At 36.7% G+C, this 21,169-nt stretch overlaps 1 protein-coding gene and 1 long non-coding RNA gene across 11 annotated transcripts in view; one reads left to right on the top strand and one right to left on the bottom strand.

Moving 5' to 3' along the window:
• Positions 1-21,169, top strand: part of atp2b1a (ATPase plasma membrane Ca2+ transporting 1a) — a 239,378-nt gene that overhangs the window by 213,446 nt on the left and 4,763 nt on the right. For all 10 annotated transcript variants that reach the window (NM_001044757.1, XM_087246195.1, XM_087246199.1 and 7 more), the window contains 17 exons: positions 3,368-3,565; positions 3,673-3,927; positions 4,953-5,078; positions 8,259-8,420; positions 9,037-9,075; positions 12,283-12,438; positions 13,428-13,642; positions 13,955-14,197; positions 14,959-15,200; positions 15,458-15,695; positions 17,151-17,330; positions 17,421-17,508; positions 18,774-18,880; positions 19,089-19,280; positions 19,996-20,209; positions 20,398-20,609; positions 20,721-20,828. In NM_001044757.1, the coding sequence (NP_001038222.1) occupies positions 3,368-3,565; positions 3,673-3,927; positions 4,953-5,078; positions 8,259-8,420; positions 9,037-9,075; positions 12,283-12,438; positions 13,428-13,642; positions 13,955-14,197; positions 14,959-15,200; positions 15,458-15,695; positions 17,151-17,330; positions 17,421-17,508; positions 18,774-18,880; positions 19,089-19,280; positions 19,996-20,209; positions 20,398-20,609; positions 20,721-20,828 (2,975 nt within the window). The remainder of the gene's footprint in view (positions 1-3,367; positions 3,566-3,672; positions 3,928-4,952; positions 5,079-8,258; positions 8,421-9,036; positions 9,076-12,282; positions 12,439-13,427; positions 13,643-13,954; positions 14,198-14,958; positions 15,201-15,457; positions 15,696-17,150; positions 17,331-17,420; positions 17,509-18,773; positions 18,881-19,088; positions 19,281-19,995; positions 20,210-20,397; positions 20,610-20,720; positions 20,829-21,169) is intronic.
• LOC147844683 (uncharacterized) overlaps positions 4,977-21,169 on the bottom strand; it is a 30,406-nt gene continuing 14,213 nt past the window's right edge. Inside the window, exon 4 of the long non-coding RNA XR_015483060.1 lies at positions 4,977-5,955. This is a non-coding gene — a long non-coding RNA (uncharacterized LOC147844683). The remainder of the gene's footprint in view (positions 5,956-21,169) is intronic.

Raw genomic sequence — 21,169 nt, 5'->3', positions numbered from 1 at the left:
TAATGTTAACAAAAAAGTGGTAAAAAAAAAAAGTATAATGACAGAAGCTGCGATATCCGCTACCAGACACACACAAATATTCTATAGTAATTTATAGTAAATACTATTGTTTTTTTTTACCATATCGACACTGTGCTGCCAATAGAGATAGAGGTTGTTTAATCAGTAAAAATGTTGGTAGAAATGTTTTATTTTTATGTATGGGCGATATATATTGCATTACCAAAAATTGAGGTCCTGTCCATGTCTTTTAGAATATGTCGATATATTGATAATTGTGACAGGCCTAGTAGACCGCGCAGATGTTCAGACAGTGATCAAAAGCAGCTTAATTCTTTAGCCCATTTGTTTGTGATGAGTGTTTATATGCAGTGAAACCTTCAGCTCAATGGGAGCGAGTGGCTCTATGGCTTTGCTGAGTAATGTGGAGGATGTTGTCATGACAATAGGCTCTGCTGACCAGGCTGCTCTCTGGTCTGGCAGGCAAAGCATCCTGTTCAGTCACACATACACATTCATCCTGATGCACAAACTCACGCACACACATGCATGCTTTTCGTCAATGAGCACGGCTCATTCACCACATGTAGCTGTCCTGTCTTTGTCTCTTAACATGTGGCTGGTTTGAGTGAACCGAACGCACACACCATGACTTCTTTGAATATTGAGAGTCATTCAAATGGGCAAACCAGAGGACTGTTGTTAAACCAGTGCATTTGAATTATTCCTGAGAATGACAGCGTACAGTGGCAAAAATGTTTGTTTTTGTCCTGTCAGTTTGACATTTGGACTGACTTTTCTCTTAGGATCTAAAAATCCCACACACACTTAGTAGTTTATGTACTGCCTGGATTATTGGATTAGCTTTGCTAATAGCTCGTAATCAATTAAATACACAACAGTGTAAGCCTTTGTGTAAATGTAATTATTTTTGTCAACACGATATTAGCTTAGAACTGGAAAGATAAGGCAATAAATGGGGTACCAGTTCTGTCAGATATTTGTAGACGGGCATTACTGTTACTTTAGTAGTTATTAGTGTAAATTGTAAAAGAATTGGATAAATAATTTTATATCATGAAGAAATAATGATGATCACCAACATTTAGAAGTTTAGGGTCATTATGATTCTAAATTCATTAGCATTTTCAATTTCAGTTGGTTTAAAGGTGACAGGAAAGACATTTATAATGATGAAAGACTTCGATTTTAAACTAATGCAGGTGTTTCCGTTTATCTAAGGATCTAAATAAATTAAAATAGAAAACATTTTTATTTATATATTAGAAATAGGGCGGTATAAAATTCTGATGGTATAACCTTGGATAAAAATCACTGTTTCACGGTATTGTAATTACTGCTCTAAAATATGTATTTTTTTAAATTTCTAGATAAAAATAAAATAAAAAAAATCCCCTTTGAACACGATATATTTTATTTTAAGAAACATTTAACTTATTTCGGAAACATGCCAGTCTAAATAACTCAAATACATCATTGACTTCTGCTCTCTTCATTTGTTTCAAAACTGCAGATGTTTTTTTTTTGCAATCTAAAACGGCATATTTTGATATCTTTTCTGCCGAAGATACTGTTGTCCTAAAACCTTGACTTTTCCCATGCCTATATATATATATATATATATATATATATATATATATATATATATATATATATATATAATTAACTAGATAACAAACCAAGATCAAGAGTAAACATAATATAAAAATAGTTTAGTTCTTCAGCTACACCACATTACAATATGTTAAAAATACACACATTGAGAAATAGACTGCTATTGTATGTTGTAAAGGGTAGAGCAAAATGATTTAATCTGAATGAGCTCAGACATTTTTGGTTCAGACTGAAGAGTAATCCAGGATGAGGGGGCGGCATGACTAAAGGCTTACTTCCCTATTTCAGTTCGAACCAATGATAAGTTTGACAAAGACCAATGATGTTTCACTTGAACGTAGGGCATACTGGATTTTTGACCTGTTAAGAAGGGAATATAGGTAACACACCCTTGTAGATTTTAGAGTCATCCAGTGAGTGTACTTTCTTCTTGTGAAATGTAAAAAATATTGGTATTGTTGTTTTACTGTATTTCTGACCAAAAATCACAAAACCAGTGATAAGGGTCAGGTTTTTTTATTTATTTATTTTTTATTGAAATCTATGATAAATGGGGTTAGCATTGGTTTGTTAGGATAGGACAATAAATTTGGCCTAGATATTTGAAATATGAGGATTCAAAAAATGTCTGAATATTCAAAAAGTCACTTTTAAAGTACATTTAACAAATAGAAAAATATTTTTGGTATATTTACGCAAGGAAAGTTACTAAATGTCTTCATGGAAGATGATCTTCACTTAATATTCCAATGATTATTGGCATAAAATTAAATTTTGCCATCAGGGTGGCATTTATTAAAAATATATATATATATATATTTTTTTTTATATTTACTATAATTTTAAATAACTGCTTTCTTATTGTATATAGTTTCAAATGAAATTATTACTCCAGTCAGTGTTGCTTTTATTATCATTAATAATTATAATAATAATAGTCATTATTAATATTAGAGTAATTTCTGAAGGATCAAAATGTAGCTGAAAATTCATCTTTAAAATCACTGGAATAAATTATTCAGTTAAATTATAAATTGTTTTTGAACAGTTGTTTTATAGCATTTAACAATTTTACAATTTGTTCTGTATTTGAATTAAACAAATGCAGCCTTGTGTGTGTGTTCATCAAGACGGCATTTATGAAATGTATAAAAATTGTTAAATTGGTAAATATTTTTTACAATTTTAAATAACTGCTTTCATATTATATGTATTTTTTAATGAAATAATTACTCCAGTCATTATTGTTTTTATTACTATTAACAGATATAATAATAATAATATTAGAGTGATTTCTGAAGGATCATGTGTCTCTGAAGACTGGAGTAATGAAGCTGAAAATTCATCTTCAAAATCACTAGAATCAATTATTCAGTTAAATTATAAACTACTCTTGAACAGTTATTTTATAGTGCAATATTATTTCACAGTTTACACTGTATTTTTAATGAAATAAATGCAGCCTTGGTGAGCAGGAGAAGCTTATTTAAAAACATTTCAAAATCCTACTGACCCCAATCGACTTTTGAACAGTAGTGTACCTCCGCCACTTAGTACTGGTTTTGTGGTCCAGACTTGCATTTAATGCTGCATTGGATGAAAATAATAGATTTTCTAATCAAAAAAAAAAAAAAAAAGATTGCATTCAATAGCATGAAACGTAATTTCTTGTCCTAATCAGTATATAATTGAACGATTAATTGTTGCCTTTTCACTTCCTTTTTCCTTCCAGGTTTAAGTGGGCAGCCCTCAGATATTGAAAAAAGAAAAGCAGCATTTGGACAGAACTTTATACCTCCGAAAAAGCCAAAAACCTTTCTTCAGTTAGTATGGGAAGCATTGCAGGATGTAACATTGATTATTTTGGAAGTGGCAGCAATAGTTTCTTTAGGCCTTTCTTTTTATAAACCTCCAGATGCAGGAGATAAAAGTAAGTAACCTGTTTATTTCCTTCTACCTTATTTATTGTTTATCCTCTCAGTTTTAGGTTGTTCTGAGCTGAGTTTTTTTTTTGTGTGCGTGTTTGTGTATGTGTAGATTGTGTGAAGGGAACGGGTGGAGAACCTGAGGAAGAAGGAGAGACAGGGTGGATAGAAGGTGCAGCTATCCTGCTTTCTGTTGTTTGTGTGGTGCTCGTGACTGCGTTTAATGACTGGAGTAAAGAGAAGCAGTTCCGTGGCTTACAGAGCCGCATTGAACAAGAGCAGAAGTTTTCGGTGGTTCGTGGAGGGCAAGTCATTCAGATCCATGTGGCCGAGATTGTCGTCGGGGACATTGCACAAATAAAATATGGTAAGATTGAGATTTTCTTTTTAAGATAATGAGATTTTTGAATTATAATGTTTAAAAAAGAAATTAAACTGTACAAGTTTGATGGTTGGGTAACGAGTAGGGCTTTGCAATATGACGTGTGGTGAAATAGTATATAGTTTCATATATTGTTTATTTCTTGGTGTCGCAAAATACATTGTTTATGGCTGTGTTTCCCAACCCTGTTCCTAAAGGCACACCAACAGTACATATTTTGGATATCTCTCTTATCTGACCCATTAAATCAGGTTTTAAAGTCTCTTCTATTGTTTTGATGAGTTGATTCAGATGTGTTTGATTAGGAAGAGTTTGCAAATGTGTTGGTGTGCCTTCAGGAAAAGGGTTGGGAAACACAGGTTTATGGTAATACTTTTTCGCCCCTTTGGAAAAACCCAGTCTTAAACTCCTCCACAGGGATGCAGGCAGAGCGAATAACGAGAAAGTTGCAAGCTTGAGAGTACAATGTTTACATTTTGAATTTTAGCTTGCAATATTTTATCTTTTGCCCTGTAATCAATCTTTTTTTAGATCTACATTATATAGTTATATATTATATATAAGTTTATACTTTAAAATGTAAAACAGGAAACAGTACATGTATAGAAACTATTAATTGATTTGCAGAATAATTACTATATTGTGATTTTTATATAGGCCATTTTGAGGGATGTAAACACAAACGTATTTCCTGTTTTACATTTTTAATTACTATAGCTTACAAGAACCCCACATATTGATAAATAATGTTATGATTTAACATTAAATTATGATATAAAAATGCCTCTTGTTACAGTTATGAAATAGTTTGATAACAAGCAGGAAATTTTCATGGGCCAATAACATGACCACATTGAAAATGGTCTGTATCATTATCAGGATATGAGATGACTTGTATCCTGATATGAGATTTTTGTCGTATTGCCCAGCCCTAGTCGCTGTAAAATAGCTATGCAATTTAAATGCTGCTGATGGAAATGTGTATAGTGACTGGATGTCTTATTCGTCAGGCGACCTCCTGCCCGCTGACGGCATTCTCATCCAGGGCAACGACCTCAAAATAGACGAGAGCTCTTTAACCGGAGAGTCTGATCATGTCAAGAAATCATTGGACAAAGATGCCATGCTGCTGTCAGGTGGGACATGAAGATGCACAACAGTTTACAACATTTATACAAAATGTTTCTCGTGCACCATATCAGCCAATTTCAATAATTGCTTAAAGACTATGTAGATCATGTAGTAAAATTTGGCTTTGCCGTCACAGGAGTAAGTTTGTTTTTAATTACAATAGTATTTCACAACAACACTGTTTTACTTGTTTTTTTTTTATCATGTAAATCAGCCTTGGATACAATCAACCATAACTGCAAGGCAAATTTTTATAAATAAATATAATGTATAATGGTAGTCATAATAAATATGTATTTCAGATGTCACTGTATAAACCAATTGACTAGCAAAAATATTCAGTTTAATTTAATATCAGCTCTAAGAAATGTTATTTTGATGGCCATAGCAAATAACTTTCCTGCAGTACTAATGCATTAGAGCATGTCCAATTCATTTTAATTTAAGCTTATTTGTATAGCGCTTGGCTTGTGATAGTGACTTTGCCTCTAGCGTTGAATAAAAGCTATTAAACTTGACTATTTTGTAAATAGAATAATTACTCTAACCTTACACAATTAAACGTACATTGGTAAGCACAAAGTAAGGGTGAATGGATGAAATTAAAAAATCACAACTAAAGTATGAAATTTTTGGAAATGTAAGAGGGAGGTACTGCCTGTCCTGAGGAAACTGTTTCTTAATGTAATGCACTTTGGAAACAGGGGGTCAACAGCTTAACCTAAAACCGATGTTTGGTAAAGGTTTTGTTTGTATACTTGCATTGCCTTTAGTCATGGAATAAGCATCCAGATGCTGCAAGAAGAATGTTGAGTTGGTTTTCCTGCAGCTGGTGATTCTCGAATGAAAAAGGTAGTTGTAAAAGTTCACACTGCCTCTTCCCTGTTGAAAAGAAGAAAGACCAACTTCACTGATGGTGTTCTGACTCTGTGAAATAAGGGTGATGCTTCGAACAGGGTATCTGTGGGGTCTTAAAGTCTTAATGTCTTAAATTTTTAAAAACACAATTTTAGGCCTTAAAGTCTTAAATTGACTGAAATATTGTCTTGTAGGTCTTAAATAATTTTAAACGGGTCTTAATTTTCCTTTGTTCGTAAAGCTACTCAATCAATCCAAAACACGTCCAACCACCAACAACACATCTCAATAAAACTTTTAGCAAAACTACTGATAACTAATATTATAACTGTATAGTATACTATAAGTAGTCTGTTGGGCAAACATTTCGTTTTTAAAGAGTTTTTTTAAGTTATGTTGAACAAAAATGTGTGTATACAACTAAGGTCTGCTTCTTTTGACACGTTATTTAAAATACTGTATGTGGCCAAGAAATGACTAAGATTTTTTTTTCTGGTGGGCCATTAAAAATCCTAAGCGTTTAGCCCTATACAAGTCTAAATTTTCATACTTCATTGTCTTAACATGCCTTACATTTGACTTGGTGAAACCTGCAGAAAACCTGTTGGAAGTAGTTTGAAGAAGCGGACTTTAACTTCTACAGAGGTTACACCTCCTGACTGGCTTGGTCAGCTGGAGTAGGAAGAAGTTTCTTAGTCTTGAAAGACCTTACTTGTGTGTAATTAGATTGCATTTCTGTTTTATTAATTCTGCTTATTGAAAGAGGAGCATAATGCAAGTAGTTATTTGAAAACAGTGGCATGGTGGCTCAGTGGTTAGCACTGTTACCTCGCAGTTAAAAGGTCACTGGTTTGAGTCTAGAAGTGCCAAGTCTTTTTGTGTGGAGATTACCTGTTCCTCCTGTGCTCGCATGGGTTTCCCCCACAGTTCAAAGATATGCAGTATTGGTGAATTGAATAAACTAAAATGCCCATAGTGTTTGAGTGTGTAATTGAGAGCGTGTTTAACGAGTAAGTGTACTTTAGTGATTGGTTGCAGCTTAATCTGTCTTGTAAAAGATATGCCAGAGTAACTGCATTGATTGAGTGATTTGAAAACTGATGATTAACAAAACAAAGTTCTTGGAATGTGTATGGTAGATTTGATCTCCATAGTTTAAAATGAGAATAGTTCATTTTATTTGTATTTTGGTATCTCCTGTTATCGAGATCAACAGTTTTCTTGGCTAGTCTTAACAGGGCTAATAGGGTATATGCCGAGCTAGTGCTGTTCCCATGCTGATACACTTCCGGTGACCTGTTATTGTGAACTTTTTCTCATTTTAGACGGTTCCTTATACAGCATCGATGTTATAATGTCATTAAAATACATTCAGTTAAATAAACTTTAGCATTTATTTAGTTGCTCAAGCGTAAAACGAGACAAAAAGACGTTTACTCGCACGCGCCCGTCAGAGTCGGCAGGCTAACGCAGAAGCTCCATTGAATATACTGGGGTAAAACAAATGCTCATAAAATAAAGACATGGCGGGGGAAATGTAATTTAATGCAGTGCTTCTTGTACAATCTGAGACCCACTTTAAATTGGATATCACTCAGCTAGTGGAGATCGCTGATTTTTAAAGAAAACAGACCTTAAACGCACCGGATTTTGCATTGGCATTCAATTCGCCGGAAGCGCTTAACCCAGGTTAATGGCAAATTAAAAGTCCTATTAGCATGCTTCGGCATATACCCCATAAAAGTTGGTATTGATCTATAAACGATGATAGACTCCTCGGCTTCCTTGGCCCTGTGTTTGTCAGAAAGAAACATCCCTTTTTAATAATGCATTAAATATAACAAATAATGCTGTCCATGATTTGTGTTACATGAGTGCTCAAGTTGAAATCCTTTTTTAAAAGTTTGTAGTCCAGTTGGAAGATCAGGTCAGATGTTGGTCATGCAGGACCTGCTCCCTCTCAGCGTGGCTTTTGCACATCTTCTGCTAATCTCATTTAATGAAAGCCAGTTGATCCTCTGCTAGAATGACATTGCTGTGTGTGTCCCAGAGGAGATGACGGGGGATTTGTGAGCCTGAGTGGGCACTTCTCCAGAAGACCAAGAGTTAGCATGTTGAGTCTACTGTTTTTTTTTTTTCATGGACCCCTTCCTCAACCCTAAGATGCAATAAAACCTGTGAGGGCTTCCACCCTTACGTTGTGGACAAAATGTCACTGATCTGTTACTGACTATGGCGGAACTTGTGTGAATATCAACACTCAGACAACGAAAATCAATGGTAAGGGTTTGGTCCAGGTCTTATTCTCCTCATATTGATTTGTCCAGGTACACACGTCATGGAGGGCTCTGGAAAAATCGTGGTCACTGCTGTCGGAGTCAATTCCCAAACTGGAATCATCTTCACATTATTGGGGGCAGGAGAAGACGACGATGATGAGGAAGAGAAAGAGAAGAAAAAAGAAAAGGAGCGAAAGAAAGAGAAGAAAAGTAAGTCATGCCTGTTATTTGAAGTCTTTTTAATGCGTCTCGGAAAATAAAACAGACCAACCAGTGGCCTTTTCAGCGTGCAGCTGCAGACATGGATTGAATAGGTTGCTGTGTTCCTGCTTTTGTTGGATTTTTATATATATTTTTTAAATATAGCTTTATTTTTCAGTTTGGTATAAAATGTCTGAAGCAGTGACTCATAGAAAATTCTAACGATTTCTTCTGCGCTCCAATAACTAACTGCCATTTAATGCATTTCTGCTGCCCGTGGCTCACGTGTTGGGTCTCCAAATGAGTGCCTGCAGATGCATGAATATTTCAGCACTTTTAGAGGTTGGGCCGCAAGTTGCTGTTCAGCGACTGTGCACCTCATTACAAATTATTTTGCATTCATGCTTTAGCCAATGCAGTGGATTTGCAAGCCTCATGAGGTCTTGGCACACATCTGTTCGTAAATATTCTAGGGCCTTTTCCCATTCTGTTAAATCAAAGAGAAGATTTGCATAATTGTAAATATGTTTAAATGTGCGCCCCAAAACCGTTGCTTGCATAATGGCGAATAATGAATAAATTAATGAGTGTTTGTTATGTGGCTTTTCTTTTACTCTCTCTGCAGATAAAAAGCAGGATGGCTCTGTGGAGAACCGAAAGAAAGGTGAGTAACCCTATTGACTTAATGACATAATGAACACCATATTGGCTTAGCAGGCCACCCTCTTACATGCTGCCGCCTGCATTAAAACCATCGCCTTAACCCATTAGTGCTATTGGATCTTCATTAAAGCTTATCCACACTAGTGTGGGTGCAAAGAAGTGTGCAGGTGTGTAGTGTTGACGCGTTAGCATGAATTAGCGGATTGCAGTACCCTTCAAAACTTTGAGGTTAGTAGTAAAGGCATTTTACATGATATATGATTCAAAAACAGACTTTATCATTTAAAGAATTCTTATATTCAGCTATTTCAACATTTAAAAATAATATAAAATTTGCATCAAATAATAAGGATCTTGTGAAAACTGGAGAACTTGCTGCTGAAAATCTAGCTTTGCAATAATAGGAATTAGTTACTTAAAAAAAAAATATATATATATATATATATATATATATATATATATATATATATATATATATATATATATATATATATATATATATATATATATATATATATATATATGTATATGTATATGTATATTTAAATATATTTAAATATTTAAATATTTCTAACAATTCAAACCATTACTTATTTTATGTGGAGTCAAAGTCCCCTTAGGTCAAGTCTTTTCACTCGGTGGCCATATTTAAAACGCCTCTCAGGCAGTATACTCGGGCATTCTGTTAAATTTCACATTAGGAATTAACAGTAGAATTAAACTACAACTGTCTCATTAGTTTCATTTCTAAATGTTTGAATCGCACAAAATCTGCAGAAATTTACGTCTGGTTTGTGCGCCCCCTCCCGAGACTCAGCCAGTCTGTAGCGATTGCTTATTGGCTTCTGTACTAGAAGGCGGGGCTTCATTCGGCATATAGACCGTTACGCTTTTCCTTATTCAAAACTATAAGAGTGACACGTCTTGTGAATTCTATAGTCTTTTGTGGAGTAAGGATGCTCATTTCGGTTAAATTTGGCCAAATAACAACCGCCGCTTGATAACCAAATATTAACCGTTAACTGGTTAGATTAATATTAATTATTATTAAATGTATATATTTTTTAATTTCCGTGTCTAGTTTGTGTCTGAAACATTAAATATTGCTCTTTAAAGAACTGATTTATTTTAACATGCGAACATATTAACAACACACACATTCAGTGTTTCCACCAGCATAGAAAAAAACAACAGACTAAATAAAAAGAATAAAATAAATAGGCCTGAATACGCCCTAAATATTTGTTACTTAAATGACAACTTTAGATTACAAAATGAAAACACCCATCATATGTTTTTTTTTCTCAGTCAAATAAAAACAGCCTCAAATCTCGTTCCGATCGTTCTACGGAAAATATGCATCAAATAATGCTCTGCTGTTATTCTTGTATCATAAACCTCTGTCAACATTTTTAATAGACGTCATTATTTTAAAAATTATGTGTTGAGCGTCTGGTTTTACCTCAAAGCTTGTGTGCTTTTATTTCCTCTCTCACTTTCGGTTCATGTGCGCACACTGTGTGTGATAAAAGACAATGACAAGACTCATATGTTAACTTTTTGTAAAGTATAAGCTGCTATAAGATATAACAATTTTGTTGTTTGCATATGATATTGCATAATTTGCATACATGTTTTATAACCTATAAAATGAAAGCCTCTGTTTGGTGAGTAGTTCAACAATTAAGAAAATCTTTGGATTTGTTTGATTCGCAGATTATGTAGGCTATTTTAAGAATTGATATTTTATAAGCACCAATAATAACTGTAATTTTCCAAATGGAAAAAAAAGCTTGGTTTGTACACTAAATCATCAAAATTATAGCCTATTTATTGTGTTTATGAGCGGTGCCAGAGTGCGCTCTGATGGAAGGAATCTTGACGCTCGTACTTGTGGCCAGCTTGTTTCCAAAGCAGCTCACATTTCAGAAAGTTTTGTTTTGCTGCTTCTTTCTCTATTTGTGCAAATAAACAGAAGTGATTATGACACGGCTCCAGGACACAGGCCATCAGCATCAGCGCTGGTTTGGCATCAACTTGTCTGTGTCAAACTGTGACCAGCAATATTCTTCTTTCATTTTGCTTCTTTGGCAAAATATGTCTGTAGGCGCTTGTGGTTGCATGTGTTACCGTCCTGCGAGTTAACAAATATGTGTTGCACATTTATGCATACCATTTAAAATAAATAAATAAAATAAATGTTTAACTGATACAGTTAATCAGTACCTTTCGGTTAACGATGAATTTGTTATTATGAACATCCCTGGTGTGGAGAATTTAGCTTTGACATCAAATTATTATTTTTAAACATTTAAATTGAAAAAAGAAAATTATTCAATGTGCTAATATTTCACAGCATTGTTGTTCCTTTGTATTTTGACTTAATGCCTTTAAAAAATACTACTCACCCCTAATGTTTAGTGTACAGCTAGAGTTCAGATTGTCTTTTTTATTATCTAAAATCACATACCCAAGCAGGACAGAGTCCACATTCAGTCTGAAACGGGTTCCGAAGCCTTACTTCTTTACTCTAAAAGTAGCATGCACGTATGTTTATTGAATCCCTGGCTACAGTTTGCCCTGCCAGAAATGAGCTCTAATCCAGCAGAGGATTACGGCTCTGTGCTCAGAGCGCGGCAACACTGCAAAGTAGAATAGCAGTTCCACGTCGCCCCCTGCTAATTTTCAGACGCAGTCGCATTACCTCACATCACGCACCCATTAAATCCTGCACACAAGCCGACTGCCTCACGTTTGAGCAGAGATCGACGGAGATGCCCTGCTGCGTGCTTGTCTGTATGATTGCATGCATGCTGAGTTCTTTGTTTGTGTGATGTCACCTCACTGGCAGGCTGTACTTTTAGCACGCAGAGCGATGGCCTTGAGATCAGACATGTCTTCTTTTATAGCCTGTAGTGATAAGTGATGGGCTGGACACCTCAGGTTTCACGTCTCCTAGGATACCCTGTCACGTGGGGCTCGCATGTGGCTATTCAATGTGTTTTCTATGACTATAATACAATCATTGTGCATTTATGGACACCATTCTAATTAATTTATCTAGTCGCTTAATTATATTTGTGTGGGAAGCACAATTTAATTAGAAAACGCTTCCTATGGTCAGAAGGAGGAAACTTAAATCTATTAGAACTCGAATTCCTGTGCCCACCACATGTTCATTGTTTTATTACATTCCCTTTCTTTTTAGCAAAAGCCCAGGATGGGGCTGCAATGGAGATGCAGCCTCTAAACAGTGATGAAGGGGCTGATGGCGAGGAGAAGAGAAAAGCCAACTTGCCAAAGAAAGAGAAATCGGTTTTGCAAGGGAAGCTGACCAAATTGGCGGTCCAAATCGGAAAAGCAGGTAATTATGGTCACTTAGAGCTCATCTGTACGCTAGTGTTCTCCTAATACAGGGTGTCCGCAGGGTCTTGAAGTCTAAAATTTCCAAAAAATTTAAATAAAAAGTCTTTAATTGACTGAAATATTGTCCTTAAATGGGTCTTAATTTTTCCTTGTTTATGTAAAGCTAAATTTCCTAGTACTGGGTTGTAGCTGGAAGGGCAACCGCTGTGTTAAACGTATGCTAGAATAGTTGGCAGTTCGTTCCGCTGTGGTGACCCCTGATAAATAAGGACCTAAGCCGAAGGAATGAATGTATATAAAGCCACCCAAACAATCCAACACATATCCAATCACCAACAATACATCCCAATAAAACGTTTAGGCAAACTATATTCATAACTAATATTATAACAGTCTAGCTAGGGTCTGCTAGTTGTGACAGGTTATTAAAAGTATATAAGAAATACAAAATATTAGAAATAACTAATTAGAATTAGTTTTTTGATGATGCTTGGCCATTAAATAAATCCTATACAAGTCTTGATTTTCCTTCTTCATGGTCTTAAAAAGGTCTTAAAGTCTTGCATTTGACTTGGTGAAACCCACAGAAACCCTGTAATAAATGGATTATCACTTGGTCTATTTATTTCCTCCAACTTGGGGGAAAAACTTGATGATGACTCATCCTGCACTACACAGATTCTCACCCAGTCAGATTCTCTCTATAATAATAAAATCCTGCTGCCTCCTGGTACTTCTTGTGATTGACTAGTCTTCATGGCTGTGGCATTACTAAAGCCTTTTGGCTATTAAAAAATGGATGTCTCTTCAAAATGTTGGGTTTTAATAGGAAATATGTCAGCACAGGACACAAAGCTGCATTTGTCAAATGGCTTGCTGAGGTCTTGAGGGCTAACAGTCAATCTCACACTGGTAATGGTTTTTGCTGGGACATCAGATGCATTTAGCGTGGGCTCCAGAGGTGCTAATGTATGTGTCCTTTCGCAGGTTTGTTGATGTCAGCCATCACCGTGATCATCTTGGTGGTGCTGTTCGTGGTGGACACTTTCTGGGTGGATAAGATTCCTTGGGATTCAGGATGTATACCCATCTACATCCAGTTCTTTGTTAAGTTTTTCATCATTGGTGTGACCGTACTGGTGGTGGCCGTTCCTGAGGGTCTTCCGCTGGCTGTTACCATCTCATTGGCTTACTCTGTCAAAGTATGACTTCGCTTTTCTGTTTTAATGTTTCGATTTTTCATGACTAACTTCTTCTATCTTAGAAGTGAGCCCTGTTTGTTGAGCCAAACAATATGTTGATCCAATGAAGATGATCTGCTATTTCCATTCATGTATATTTTTTACTGCAATTATCGCTCATCTCATACAGTAGCATCACTTCTGGATGTTGTTTAATTGGGGATTAGTGGACATTCCTGTTTAATCTTGCATTCAAGCTGTTTATTGTTTTGTGTGTCTGTCTACCAGCCTCTTATCCCAAACCAATTGTTTCACTTTGCTTCTGTGTTTCAGAAAATGATGAAGGACAATAATTTAGTGAGGCATCTTGACGCCTGCGAAACCATGGGCAATGCCACAGCCATCTGTTCAGATAAGACAGGAACTCTGACTATGAATCGGATGACAGTAGTTCAGGTTTTTATTGCTGACAAGCACTACAGGAAAGTTCCTGAGCCTGACGTTGTCCCTGCCAGCACCATGGACCTGCTTATAGTGGGCATCAGTGTCAACTGTGCTTACACCACCAAAATTATGGTGAGAACCTAAACAAACATTATGCCTGCAAAGCTTTTCAAATGAAATAATTGTCATGAGCTTTCTGTTACTACACAATGCCCTTCTGTAATTGCTCACTTTAAACTACACCAGTAGTATCAGTATTAAAGTATTTATACTGATCTTTAATAAATACTGATCAATTTAATAATTGAATAAACACCTTTAATAAAACTGATCTTTAATAAAACCAAACTTTAAAAGAATAACTGTTTTGTCTCAAATAAAAAAAAAAACATTAAAGCCAATCCAAAATGTTAATAAATGCTATAAAGTGTATAAAAAATTATATTAAAACTCCCAAGCTTGCAACATGGCGCATTATGTCCTTTTTAAATATTGATAGCCATTTTCATGGCTCTGGACAAGCTTGCTTGTAAGTGTGATGACAGATTTGTTCATTTCTGCTGGATCTTTTCTTTAATATATGTTTCATTGCAATCCAAACTTCAAAATTAATTCAATCCTTTCTCAATTTAAACATGTTTTTTGTTGGCCTCTTCCTTCAATCTCCTTTGTATCGTAGTTCCCAACAACATAAGTGCCATGCAAAAACACAGGCATTTTTGGAGGTCCCGCAGTACACACAGTTGCAGGAGAATTCATAGAAATGACAAAACTGTAGTCCTTAATCCACTGTGCATTTAAATAACTTTGATTAAAATTATTAAAAATATGAAAGCCTTCCACAAAATGTTTAATTATATCTTTTGTAAGTTTTTAACTCTTCTCTCTTTCAGTCCCCTGAGAAGGAGGGAGGCCTGAATCGTCAGGTGGGCAACAAAACTGAATGTGCCTTGCTGGGCTTTGCCTTGGACTTGAAAAAAGACTATCAAGCAGTACGCAACGAAATCCCTGAAGAGAAGCTTTACAAAGTCTACACCTTCAACTCCGTCAGGAAATCCATGAGCACCGTGCTAAAGAATGATGACGGAAGCTACCGGATGTTCAGCAAAGGAGCCTCAGAGATTCTGCTGAAGAAGTACGTCATCCTCTATGCCGTCATAAATGGTCATTTTTTTTAATAGCTTGACACTTATGAATCTTAAAGGTAACCGTTGAAGCATTCGAGCATTTCCTTTAAAGAAGTGTCAGCAAACTTTGAATGACAGATCAAAAGAGTCACCTCTCGCTCTAAACCCCCCCAGGCTGCGTTATTGATAGATTTCCCTGGGGAAATTATTGGGATGGCTTGGTTTCTCTGTGCTGTTAGTTATCTGTTGCTCTTTTCTCATCCAGGTGCTTTAAAATTCTGACATCGACGGGTGAGGCGAAGGTTTTCCGGCCCAGGGACAGAGATGATATGGTGAAGAGAGTAATCGAACCTATGGCCTCTGAGGGCCTGAGGACCATCTGCCTGGCTTACAGGGACTTTCCTGCTTCTGAAGGAGAACCAGACTGGGATAATGAGGCCGATATCCTCACCAGGCTCACTTGTGTGTGTGTCGTGGGCATTGAAGATCCGGTTAGGCCTGAGGTACATGCTGTTGGTGTTTTAATAGAGAAATTGCTTTGTAAAATTTTGGCTGCTTTCTTATATTTGCGTGTGTGCATAGTGCATGGAAAATGTCCAGCAATGACGTCACTTTATGGCACTTTTCTATTGACATAACTCTCTGATGTGCAAATGTGTAGTAGTAGTAAGCATTTCAAGAATATGGTTTAACATGGTGTGCCGTTATGTGTTTTGACATAACTTTGAGACTTGTTATCCTCAATGCTTGGTTAAGTTAGAAAGTCACGCATATTTCTGTTTTGCTAAAGATTTCAAACTTCACAAACTAGTGGCTAGCTTCATTGCCAATGAAGTACTAATGTATATGCAAGTCAAACATATGGAGCACAATTTAATGGTTGGTAGGTAGGTTGGTGGGTATGTAGGTAGATGGATGGATGGATGGATAGATGGATTGATGGAGGGATAGATAGATGGATGGATGGATAGATGGATTGATGGTTAGATGGAGGGATAGATGGATAGATGGTTAGATGGAGGAATGGTTGGATAGGTAGGTAGGTAGGTATGTATGTAGGTGGATGGATGGATGGATAGATAGATGGATTGATGGTTAGATGGAGGTATAGATAGATGGATTGATGGTTAGATGGAGGGAGGGATGGTTAGATGGAGGGATGATTGGATGGATGGATGGATGGTTAGATGGAGGGATGGATGGATGGTTAGATGGAGGGATAGATGGATGGATGGTTAGATGGAGGGACGGATGGTTAGATGGAGGGATGGTTGGATGGATGGATGGATAGATAGATAGATAGATAGATAGATAGATAGATAGATAGATAGATAGATAGATAGATAGATAGATAGATAGATAGATAGATAGATAGATAGATAGATGGTTAGATGGATGGTTAGATGGAGGAATGGTTGGATAGAGAGGTAGATGGATGGATGGATTGATTGATTGATGGTTAGATGGAGGGATGGTTAAATAGATAGATGGGTAGGTAGGTAGGTAGGTGGATGGATGGATAGATAGATACATTGATGGTTAGATGGAGGGATGGGTGGTTAGATGGAGGGATGGTGATAGATAGATAGATAGATAGATAGATAGATAGATAGATAGATAGATAGATAGATAGATAGATAGATAGATAGATAGATAGATAGACTCACTATATTTTTATTAATTTGCTAAATCTATGGAGAATAACATAAAGGAGGATATGGAATAATAATTTTGTAGGTAATGAATTATAATGTGTCTTAATAATCTTTCTGAAGTTTATCAATCCGAAATATTCTGAGACAGAAAAATGTAGCAAATTAATAAATGATCAACTATACTTGCAGCCCTAGTAAAATGAAGAAGTACACAAAATTTCCTTGTTATTCTCTTGCGTGAAATGCAATGCAATGTACAAGTAATAAGCTCTCGGTCACGGTCACTTGTTCTTTCCTGCTCAGGTCCCTGATGCCATTAGAAAGTGCCAGCGTGCTGGAATCACGGTGCGCATGGTCACAGGGGACAACCTTAATACTGCCCGAGCTATAGCAACTAAATGTGGCATCCTGCAGGTAGGAGATGATTTCCTCTGCTTGGAGGGCAAAGAGTTCAACCGCCGCATCCGTAATGAAAAGGGAGAGGTGAGAGGCACAATCTATTAATGGCAGGACTTCTCACACAAACACACAAGCTCATGATACGATCCTGTTTTTTATTGTTTTTTTTTCCAGATCGAACAAGAGCGGATAGACAAAATATGGCCTAAACTCCGGGTCCTGGCGAGATCTTCGCCCACAGACAAGCATACACTAGTTAAAGGTATGAGCCAATAGTTCTGTTTTAAAAGTCTAATTCTGCTCTGTAATGTAACGTCATGCTGTTTATTATGACCAGTGTTGGGCATAGTAATGTTGTTACACTAACGCATGTTACTAGTAATGCGTTATTGTAACGGCTTTACTATTGACGGTAACTAATAAGTAACGCATTACTTTTTAAATATAGTAACTCCATTATCATTACAATATGATGCATTTGTCCATTTCTTGGTAAGTTGATCAATTTTGGCTAATTTTTTTTTTTGTTAAACATTTTTATAGCTGTTATACAACAGCAGATTTTGCACTTTGAATATACACAACTTACTTTCCATAAGTTGTTGATGTACCACATTTAATTTGTGGTTAGTTTAAAAATTGCACATAGATTTTTGTTTTTGTTTGGTTTGGTTTAAAATGCATAAAATTTGTAGTCTATAATAGCAATTTTTTGGTGCTGAGTTTCATCAAATTGATTCTGAATAATAATTCGGATTACTTTCATTTATTTGTTTCATAAGGATTTAGTGTTTATGGTTTAATTTATGGTTGTATATTGTTGCTAGTTTTCATACTTGAGCTTTGAAGGAACATGTTTAACGGTTAAAAACAATCTATTATAATGCTGAAGCAACTTTAGTTTTTGCTGTTTTTGTTTCTGAATATATTATTCAGCTGGTTTATCACCTTGTGTGTTTTTTTTGTTTGTTTTTTGTGCTGCTGGTATGAAAAATTTGTGTTAAAAAATAACTGACAAGTACTGTGAAGTTGATCAACAGTGTATTCTCCATGCAGCGCTTTAATGACACTATTTGGGCTTTAATGGAAGCATCAGTGCTTAATTTGTGAATCGCGAGATTCCGGAACAGATGGGGGTAACGGATCCGGCATACTATGTTAAGAACCGGGGCGGGGGTTGGTTGTCGCGGACGAAAGTGAAGAGGGTTGATTAGTCGCGGAACAAAATGAAAGTGAACAGCGGACAGTGGAGGAGGGCGGGTGAGTAGGGGGATTGGTAAAATGAGGTGCTGGGTCAGATTTTAGAGGTTCCGGATCCGGCGTGTCCTGGCACAAATTAAGCCTTTTGGAGCATTAAAAATGTTCTTTGGAAAAGTAACTAAAAAAATAGTCTTAACAGTAATGCTTTTCTTTTTGGTGTAAGTAATCGATAAAGTAATTGAGTTACTTTTTTAATGAAGTAACTAGTATCTATAACTTGTTACTATTTTCAATAACAAGCTCAACACTGATTGTTTTTTCTTACAGGAATAATTGACAGCACTGTTGTGGAGCAGAGACAGGTTGTAGCAGTAACAGGAGACGGCACCAATGATGGCCCTGCCTTAAAAAAGGCCGATGTTGGGTTTGCCATGGTATGTGCGTCCAACTACAGTTGCTACAGAAAAGGAAACAAGTGAAAACTTGAATTACTTCTAAAATAATTCATTTTTTAGCCTAATTTGTTTGTCCTCAGTAAAAACAAACAAACAAAAAAAAACTAAAAGCTGTATTAAGTGGGTTATTTTAACATTGCATTTTAGTCTGAATGGCTTTTACACTGTGAGTTTTTTTTATTCTCAGGGTATAGCCGGCACTGACGTGGCTAAAGAAGCCTCCGACATTATCCTCACTGATGACAACTTTAGCAGCATTGTCAAGGCCGTCATGTGGGGGCGAAATGTCTACGACAGCATTTCAAAATTCCTCCAGTTCCAGCTCACCGTCAACGTGGTGGCTGTGATTGTGGCCTTCACTGGAGCTTGCATCACACAGGTATGTCTATAAAAAGCTCTCCTCTACCATGAAGCACAATAGGGCTGCAACTGTTAAGGTAAATAGCGCAGCTCTTTGCAAACGATTGCAACTTAACAGATGCACCGCAGTGGTCAATGGGAGCAGTTGATTGCTACCCATCCTATCTGAAGTGATTGGAAATTGTTAGTCTGAGGCAGGAAGACTTGGAGGCAGTCAGCATGGGGTCTGGCATCACTGTCCACAGGCAAAGCACCAGTCCAAAATGAGCCAGCTCTCTTCGGGTAAATGGAATGATAGTCAGGTTGATTGCAGTTGAGGTCCTGTATTATTGCATAATGAATGGGAGGATTACATTTGCGCTTCGCATTGCTGTCAGCAGCCAGGACGTGGCTTCAAGCCTCAGGTGTTCTGCTTGGTTTGTATATCATTTTCCCTGGATATTGCTCATGAGCAATCCAACTCGATATCCGCGCACTCAAAACTCCAACAGAATTCCAGCTCTTGTCATTCACAAAGTGCTGTCGTGTTATTTTTTTCAGCTCGGTATTCTCATGTTTAAATTCATTATGCAGATTTTCCTCTCCTAATACGTGCATAAAAAGCTAAAAAGGATTCATGCAAATGCAGAAATGAGAGGGTGTTCTTGAATGTTATGAAGGTGGCAACAGGGAATGAGGTCAGAACAGTCACCTCCTGTTTTTTCTCTCTCTCTCTCTCTCTCTGTCTCTCCCAGGACTCTCCTTTAAAAGCTGTACAGATGTTATGGGTAAATCTCATTATGGACACACTTGCCTCTTTGGCCTTGGCCACTGAACCCCCCACTGAATCTCTTCTGCTGAGGAAGCCTTATGGCCGTAATAAACCGCTCATCTCTAGGACAATGATGAAAAACATATTAGGTCATGCTGTCTACCAGCTCATCATCATCTTTACTCTACTGTTTGCTGGTAAGAATAACAGCACATTAGTAAATCAAGCACTTGTGTGAGTGTGATATTTTGATATGTTTGTTTCTGTGCACCATTTCTTTGGTTTAATACCCATCAACTGCATGCCAAAGTGCCAAAAAGCATTATCCTTCTGTACAATTTTATTTTCAATGCTTTAATATTTGTACTTTCGATTAATCTCTCAGGTGAGAAGATGTTCAACATTGACAGTGGACGTTACGCCGATCTTCACGCTCCCCCATCTGAGCATTACACGATCGTCTTCAACACCTTTGTGATGATGCAGCTGTTCAATGAAATTAATGCACGGAAGATCCACGGAGAACGAAACGTCTTTGAAGGCATTTTCAACAATATGATCTTCTGCACCATTGTCTTTGGGACATTCGTTATTCAGGTATAAAGGGAGCCTTAGAAATCTCTGCATGAAGCCCAATAACCAAATTAAGACTTTAAATTTGATCTAGCGTAATAAACTCAAAGTAAATGGACCTTTTTTACTACTTAGATTGTGATCGTGCAGTTTGGAGGAAAGCCGTTCAGCTGTGTTGGTTTAAACATTGAACAGTGGCTATGGTGCATCTTCTTGGGCTTTGGATGTCTACTCTGGGGACAGGTAAGCATTGACTGTTCCGCCATATCAGGGATGTCCTCGGTCTTTGAGGGCAGGTTTCCTGCTTAGTTTAGCTCTAACTTGGGTCAACACACCTGCCTGGAAGTTTGTAGTATACCTAGAAGGAGCTTGATTAGCTAGTTGAAGTGTATTTAATTTGGGTTGGAACTAAAATATGTAGGACACCGGCCCTCCAAGACCGAGTTTAGGCACCCCTGCTCTATCGTATAAAAAGCAACTTCTTCATGCCTGTAACCAGCTCTCAATACACCAATCCAAACTTGCCAAATAACAATCCGGCAGTGCCCCCTGGTGGCAGCGGACTGAACTCCTAGAATGTTTTT

This window comes from Danio rerio, chromosome 4 (genome assembly GCF_052040795.2).
Source record: "Danio rerio strain M-AB ecotype USA chromosome 4, GRCz13ab, whole genome shotgun sequence".
NCBI classification, from domain to species: Eukaryota; Metazoa; Chordata; class Actinopteri; order Cypriniformes; family Danionidae; genus Danio; species Danio rerio.
The sequence above is the reverse complement of the archived record's forward strand: the minus strand, read 5'-3'. Positions and strand labels throughout refer to the sequence as shown.